Source organism: Oxyura jamaicensis, assembly GCF_011077185.1.
Source record: "Oxyura jamaicensis isolate SHBP4307 breed ruddy duck chromosome 33 unlocalized genomic scaffold, BPBGC_Ojam_1.0 oxy33_random_OJ72940, whole genome shotgun sequence".
NCBI classification, from domain to species: domain Eukaryota; kingdom Metazoa; phylum Chordata; class Aves; order Anseriformes; family Anatidae; genus Oxyura; species Oxyura jamaicensis.
The window spans coordinates 771-8,679 of NW_023305090.1; the positions used below are offsets into that span (position 1 = coordinate 771).

Below are 7,909 nucleotides of genomic sequence, written 5' to 3' on the forward strand. Positions count from 1 at the left end.
GGCAGCGGCATGGGAGGAGGCTTCGGCGGCAGCGGCATGGGAGGAGGAATGGGAGGAGGTGTATGTGGAGTAGGAGGAGGCTTTGGAGGTGGAAGCTCTGGAGGCAGCTGTGGCATGGGAGGAGGAATGTACAGCGGAGGCTTCTCTTCTGGAAGTGGAAGGATGTGCGCGTCTGGAGGTGGCAACTTCAGCTCTGGCGGGGGATCCTCCTCTGTCCGGAGATGTGTCACAACCACCTCTGTCAAGTCTTCAGGAGTGAGGTTCTGAGCCCTGAAGCCAGATCGGGAAACAAAAGAAGCTTCTCCTCCCCTCTCCTGGCAGCAGCCCAGCCTCCTTAAATCCGACTCCGGTATCCCACAAGGAAACGAACTGTGTCCCTCTTGGCCCACCACGTACCCGCTGGTCCTCCGGGCTCCTTTGCAGGAAGGGAGCCTTGTGGCTGTGCCACGCTGCTCGCTAGCCCCATGCCCAGCGATGAATAACTGAGCAAAGAAAAGTCTCTCGTGTGGATACCCAGTGCGGAGAGCTGATTTAAAGGAGGAAAATGCTCTGCCTTTCTTGCTGCCTTGTACATTTCTGGCTGCCTTGTGGCAAATGTGTATAAAAACACTCTCTGTGCCTATTCCGTCAGGTTGCTTCCTAGATGGCCGTATCCCCGGGGTGCTTCTGCATGCAGTACATCCTGGTGCTTCCATTCACTTGTGCTGCGGGGCATGGCAGGCAGGGGCAAGTGGACTCCTCCCTTGGCAGAGCCGGGGAGCGAGCAGCCTCTCTGCAGGCGACCAGAGGGACAAATCGTCCCGGGGTGAAGCACCTGGGCAGCTTTACATGCCCGGTGTCCCCCGCTGGGTGCAGGAGCACTCTCAAGCTGTGGCTTTGGGCTCCACTTGCCCTTGCTCCATGGTACCTGCTGACACCTCCTGCCCACGTGGACTCTTTGCAAAGAGAACCAAGCTTGCTTTTCTGTGCTAGGCCTGCTGTGACATGGAACCAGATGTACTGTGCCCCCTTCTTTCCTTTCTGTGTGTGATATGTCCTTGGGATGTTGCCATTCTCAATAAATTGCAGAGAACATTCACGGTGTCTGCTCGTCAGTGTTTTAGAAGGCTCTTTTCCATAGGATTGCCGCTGGGGAAGCAACGTGGTGGGAACCGGGGTTGTGCTCAGCACGTCATGGCCGTGTCGTGAGGGCCTGGCCCGTGTCCAGGCATGGGGGACTCTGCTCTGCGTTGCTGCGGCCTCACCTCGAGCGCTGGGCGCAGGTGTGGGTGCCTCAGTATGAGAGAGCCCTAAAACTATCAGGGAGCCTCCAAAGGAGGGCGACAAGGAAGGTGAAGGGTCTGGAGGTGAGGATGTGTGAGGAATGGCTGAGGTCCCTGGGTTTGCTCGGGCCAGAGCAGAGCAGACTGAGGGGAGGCCTCATGGCGGCCTGCAGCTCCCTCACGAGGGGAGCGGAGGGGCAGGCGCTGAGCTCTGCTCTCTAGGGACAGCGACAGGACCCGAGGGAATGGCATGGAGCTGGGACAGGGGAGGGTCAGGCTGGGTGTTAGGGAAAGGTTCTGCACCCAGAGGTGGTCAGGCACTGGGATGTGCTCTCCAGGGATGGCACTGAGCTGCTGGAGTTCAGGAAGTGTTTGGACAACGCTCTCCTATGTCTGATGTTTGGGTGCTCTTGTGTGGAACCAGGAATTAGACTAAATTATCCTTGTGGTTCTCTTGCAGCCTGGGATATTCTATGCTATCTCTGGATACATATTGATAAAAGCTTATTGGTTTTTATCAATTGTAGTATTGCCTGAAAATGCAAGTCCACAACTACAGTGGAGGGGGTTTTGGAAGATCAGAAACCATGCAGTAAATGGGAGCAGGCCGGAGCACTGTTCCTTGCAGCCCGATAATGGAGGAATGCAGGAGGCTGGAAAGGTTTGGTTGGATCCTGATGTAGCCGCATCCTGTTAATCACGTAGAGTCAACTACACAGTGCAGTTGTGCACCTTCCAAAACAGTGCAGAAACAACAGGCTAGCCCTTGCCTGTTGGGTTCAGCAAACTAAGGCTCTCAGTGCCCTGCTAGCCACGTCACAGGTCACCCGTGTTCTGAGATACGAACTGAGACTGAAATAGAAAGGGAGTTTATTTGGCTCTGTGATGTCAGATTCTCAGAGGATGTACAAAAGAAGCCGTAGTCAGGGTATGCTGAAACCAGGAACAGAAAATTATGGGCTTTGTGCAGCAATACTGGCTGAGCGTAATGGCTAAACCAGTGGAGATCCAAACACATTGACACATGATGGAGACAGGCAGTGGCAGGGAGGAGCAGATACCAGATCAGTCTGTTGTTGAGACTTCACTTGAGTTTTCTGCCTTGGAGTGGACTTTGCTATGTGGTAGAGGAAGATGTCAATGGCAGAAGACTTGTGGTCAGAGCGGGGAGGCCACCTCTCCAGCTGCCTAGGATCGTGGATATGGACACTGGCCAGCCAGCTGGCCTGAGGCCTACAAGGCAGCAGTGGCCAGGCGGGCTGCACAGCTTGGCGGCCTGCGGGCACCAAGGGATGATATGTGCTGACTCGTGGCCATCATGTCCTCACTGGCCATCTGAAAAGTCAGCAGAGTCTCTCGGTGCCTCGTCTCTGCATTGAGAGCGAGTGGGAGAGATTTGGTGTCGTGCGAGGGGGAGGCCGGGGAGCAGGAGGTGGGCAGAATGCTGATGTGTTTGATCTGTGCTGTGCTTCGGTGCCTCCACCGCAAGAAGAGATCAAAGAGCCAGAAACCACTCTCAGTAGTGGTTTGGGAGTCCCACAGCAATCTGCCATGAGCGGCCAGTGTCCCCACAGCAGGTCAGGAGGTTCTGACCTCGGGAGAGGACCACTCGTAGGCAATGGGAAATGGTTAAAGGGGTCTTGGAACAGGGCCTTGTGCTCCCTCTGGGGAGCAGCAGAGCAGTGGTAGAGCTGGCAAAGGTGGCCTTGTTTGGCACCCAAGGGAGAGGATGGAACGGCAACGCCTGTGAGGAGCTGAGCCTCTGCCAAGAGCATTTTGGGTTTGGCCTGGGGCAGAGTCAACTGCTTTGGAGCTTAATTGGAGTGCTTGGTTTCCTTTCAGCCTTAGCACCTGAACGCAGCGTTGTGGGCATTGCTGTGAGGAATGATGGTGGCACCCTTGTCTATGCCACTGCTCGGGTTTCATGCCAGAATCTCTTTTCTGTTCATGGTCTGAAGGTGCAGCTTGGCTTGGTGTGCAGCCTGGCACTGCATCTATTTTTTCTGCAGAGTTTACGTTTTGCCTAGTGTTGATGACTTTTGCTGCATATAGCTCCTTGTGTAAGAGATCAGAAGGGATTGCTGGAGCCCAGGCTGCCTATCGAGTTTCACCTGGAGGAGGCTGATGCGACTCCAGGTCTGGAATAATCTGCACATCTTGTCTGGAGATGTCAGAGTGACTCAATCTGGGCGTCTTATCTGTATGTGTTGAATGTGGTCAGCATCCAGGCATTTGGCTGACTTGACAGATTTTGCTCCTGGTTGTGGAGCCGCCATGTGGGATGTTACAAGCACCTTGCGCTGCCGACTGAGAAAAGCGTCTCCTGTGTGTGTGGTAATCTGGAGGAAGGTCATGAGAAGAAAATGACCTGTTTTTTTACTGATAGAAAATTGAGCTACCTTACGTTTTTCTGGAACTGCACCCAATGGACAGGAGCAATGGACTGCAGCATGAGGTGGAGGGTTTATTTATTTGTCCTGGAGTTATGACCAAGGAATTAGATCCTTCTTTTGAAAGAGGTGTCCCTTCTCTGGTGCATGGATGGCTGCCAATTCTACAGCGGCAGCTTATGGCTGAACCAAGCTGCAGCCATCCGGGTGGCCTTTGGCCAAGTGTTCCTTGAGTCCCTCAAGGGTAACTTTCTCCACACTCCTATGCCCTGCTACATGAAGAAGCTGTGCTGCCAAGTATCCTCCTTCTCAGTGGCATTCAGTGGCATTTATGGTTTGGATTCCTCTAGCTATCCTTTGGGCCAGTTTTCGTAGGGCTTTCAAGTGTCTGTGGCTGAAGGCTGATACCTACTGATATTTTCAAACAGTGCTTCATTGCGCAAGTCTTATGGGACAACATGAATGTAAATTTAATACTTAGATCTTTTGTATAACCTTAAATTCATGCTCATTATTGTTTTAAATCTTTTGAGGGTCTGTAGTATTTATTTTCTCTTGTTTTTAGATTACTTGTGCTGGCTACATACTAGAGGAAATGTAAAAATTTTGTGCTTTATTTCACACATTAACTGAAATGCATATTTGATTTCTTATATCCAGGCTGATAATGCATACAGAATGCTTTTTAAGTGGTATTTACAAAACTCTGCCCCCTTGTAATCAGCATCTGTAATCTAGGTTCTTCAGGATACTGTGCATCGGTATCATTTTATATTTTATACCCTAATCTGGATCTTTATGCATAATTATTTTAAATTTCTTTAACATGCAATTCAGTAATTGGTATCTTTATTTCAAAGACATCCTACAGAATAAATTTCTTACCTTTCCCAATGGAAAAATTGAAAACAAGAGTATATACTATGCCTTAGAAGTTGAAGTAGTTCCATTTCTTAACATTTTTCCACTTGAGTTGTCTTGTCTTTGTATATAACCAGGTAAAGAAGAGGTCAGCAGCATTCCTCTAAGCAGCAGGAACCTTACTGTCTCAAATTATTCATCTGTCTTTCCACTTCTGTGGTGCTTGTCTCTGTCCCCAGTCATCATCACTGCAGCAGCTGCTGAAGTGTCCCTCTGTTCTTCCCCAGGCAGTCATTCCCCATCGCCTCCTGAAGAGCGCAGGGAAGGAGCATGGCGATTCACGCTGTGTTCTTCTCTCTGCTCCAGCCTAGTCCCAGTTGGTTTTAACAGATGTGAGGAGATACAGTTGGAGGGAATTTAATCCTCAAGGAGAAGACACTCCCATCCAAAGTGACACCATGCACACTCCAAAGAGATGTAATTCCTTCCTAGCAGGAGAATATGCTGAGTCTCTTCAAACTTTGGTGCCACGAATTCCCATTGAAGATTGGGAAACTTCTAAAATGCCAAAGGCAATTTCACATATAAAAAGGAGATTTAGGGTGTGTTTAAGGAATTGTGAAAGCTATATTATAGGTTGTATTTCATCAAAAGTTCTCCTTTCAGTGAAGCTTTGATTGGAAAGATCTATATCTGGAATTGTTCAGAGCCATTAAAGAAGGTTGGGAATCCAATGAGGGGCTGCAGAAAAGTGCATTATCGTGCAAGGTGGTTTCCAACATGTCATAAAACCATGAGAGGCCACTTAGTCACTGAGACCTGTTTCAATGTTCTTGTGCTTTTATTCACTTCTATATTGCAGGGTGTGTTTCTAGGCAGGCCCAAATATGGTAAAGCTACACTGAGAAGCTGTCAACAACACCATGCTGATGAAAATAATAAATTGGTTTCCACCTTCACACCCAAGCCGCTCCAGCCCACCTCCAGAAGCGGATAAAAGGGAGTGCCTGGAGCCGTGGAGCCAGAGAAGACTGTGCGCACTTCTCTCTGCATTCATTCCTCAGCAGCACAGCTCCGTTGGTCTATTTGCTCATCTTTGCTCTTTGACACCACTTGGAAGAAGCAGCCATGTCTCGGCAGTCTGTCTGCAGAAGCTTTGGAGGAGGGAGTAGAAGGGGCTACAGCTCTTGCTCTGCCATCGGTGGTGGCTTTGGAGGAGGCAGCAGCAGGAACAGAATCAGCTACAGCTCATATTCCTCATCCAGGGGATTTGGAGGTGGTGGACAGTGTGGAGGGTTTGGCAGCAGGAGCCTCCACAACATGGGTGGCAGCAGAAGAATTGCCATAGGTGGATGCTACGGTGGCGGAGGCTATGGAGGCAGAATGGGTGGCTTCGGTGGAAGCTACGGAGGAGGAATGGGTGGCTTTGGTGGAGGAATGAGTTGTGGAGGAATGGGTGGCTTTGGTGGAGGAATGGGTGGTGGTGGAATCGGCGGTGGAGGAATGGGTGGCTTTGGTGGGGGAATGGGTGGTGGAGGAATGGGCGGCTTTGGTGGAGTAATGGGTGGCGGAGGAATGGGCAGTTTTGGTGGTCCCGGCTTCCCCGGAGGCATCCAGCCGGTGCAGGTTGACTCGAGTCTCCTGCGGCCAGTCCACGTTGAGATTGACCCCCAGATCCAGCAAGTCAAAAACCAGGAGAAGGAGCAGATCAAGACTCTTAACAATCAGTTTGCTTCCTTCATTGACAAGGTGAGAACTTAGGACCATCCTTTTGTGGACATGGGCTTTTTGAACAACTTTCCTATAATGTGGAAAGGGAATTTTTTCCTTACCATCAAGTTTGATGGTACGTTTGATAGTACTTGATAAAGTTGCAAGAATGATGCCATTGCAGCAAGTTGTAATTAAGATCTTATTAAGTAATACTGAACAATAGACAAGATTTTCATGCTAATGGAAGATTAAAGACTGTATCATCAGGACATTCTGTAGATTCTCTTCTCCAGTAATTTCTTCAGCTTAATTTATAGTGATTCAGGGTAAAGTCATCACCATGTACTTAGCTGTTCTGAGTTCTCATTACTGTAATTCAATTTGATGAAACTTTTTTTTTTTTTTTTTTTTTTTTTTTTTTCCAAGGAACTCATCCTTTAACATATGAGTGCTAAATACCATTCAAGTGAACTTGGATTAATGTAATTACAAACAGACACCAAAGACAGAATCACTTGTAGAAGAATATATCAGCAGTTAGATGAATCAGCAATTACTTTCTTGACTTCACAATTGCTGAGATGAGAGTAATGTCCAAACCTGATGTATTGGAGAGAGTGCAACTTATTTTCCAATTGGCAACAACTATTTATCCCAAAGTAAAAACTTCAGAAAGGCTCACAATTTAGAAATGCCTGTGAAACATCAGGCACTTCAGAAGCTTGGAGCTTTGAGTCAGTCACAGTTGATTTGAGAAATGATTCTGTTGGCCTCCCAAAGGAGCAGGAGGTTTGAGGAGTGTGCTGCCTCCCAGGGTGCATAACTTACACAAGCCTCCATGGGGTTTCAGGTGCGCTTCCTGGAGCAGCAGAACAAGGTGCTGTCCACCAAGTGGGAGCTCCTGCAGCAGCAAGGGCCCTCGGGGCCGAGGAAGAACCTGGATGTCCTCTTTGAGAATTACATCCAGAACCTGAGGAGGAGGCTTGAGTCTCTAGTGGGGCAGAGGGGAGAGCTGGAGTCGGAACTGCAGAACATGCGGCAATACGTCGAGGAGTACAAAACCAAGTAAGTGCTGAGACAGAGCGAGGAGGAAGGAAGCAGTAAGACGGGAGAGCAGGGCCAGGCTGTGGGTGCCTGCTGTGTCTTCCCTCTGCTCGGGAGCCCTCCAAAGGGGGCCGGAGGCTTCTGTGCAAGGAAGGGGGGTTCTGCTGGTCGAGCACTGCAGGAGCCTCACCTTGCCTTGTCTCCTTCCACAGGTACGAAGAAGAAATCAACAGGCGCACGGCTGCTGAGAACGAGTTTGTGGTGCTGAAGAAGGTGAGTGCCAGAGGCAGGAGGAGGGCGGTGAGCTGGAGGCAGGAGGCTGTCAGGAGGCAGCACTCGGACGCGCAGCTGCCAGCAGCAGGCCCTGGCTGCCGGCGGCCCCTGGGCAATGGGGAGAGGCCGGTGCCCATCCGCGTGATCTCTCCTGCAGGATGTGGACTGTGCCTACATGACCAAGGTGGAGCTGGAAGCCAAGGTGGGAGCTCTGACTGACGAGATCAACTTCCTGAGGTGCATCTACGAGGAGGTAAGAGCCTGCCCGAGCTGCAGCGAGGTGCGGGGTGAGTCCAGGCAGCGAGGGCAGGCGGGGTGCCTGTGGGGCCTGGGAGAATCGCTGGGGCTGCCGGAATGGCTGCTCTG

At 50.4% G+C, this 7,909-nt stretch overlaps 2 protein-coding genes across 2 annotated transcripts in view; one reads left to right on the plus strand and one right to left on the minus strand.

Moving 5' to 3' along the window:
- Positions 1–1,340, minus strand: part of LOC118158658 (actin cytoskeleton-regulatory complex protein PAN1-like) — a 1,719-nt gene extending 379 nt beyond the window's left edge. The window contains exon 1 of the mRNA XM_035313335.1: positions 48–1,340. Within this exon, the coding sequence (XP_035169226.1) occupies positions 48–695 (648 nt within the window). The 5' untranslated portion in view covers positions 696–1,340. The remainder of the gene's footprint in view (positions 1–47) is intronic.
- Positions 1,341–5,637: 4,297 nt separating this feature from the next.
- On the plus strand, positions 5,638–7,900 carry LOC118158657 (keratin, type II cytoskeletal 3-like; the record flags this gene model as incomplete). Its single annotated transcript, XM_035313334.1, has 4 exons — positions 5,638–6,262; positions 7,077–7,291; positions 7,483–7,543; positions 7,701–7,900. Coding segments are annotated over exons 1-4 (1,097 nt in total), but the record flags the coding sequence as incomplete, so codon positions are not given.
- Between the last annotated feature and the right edge of the window lie 9 nt (positions 7,901–7,909).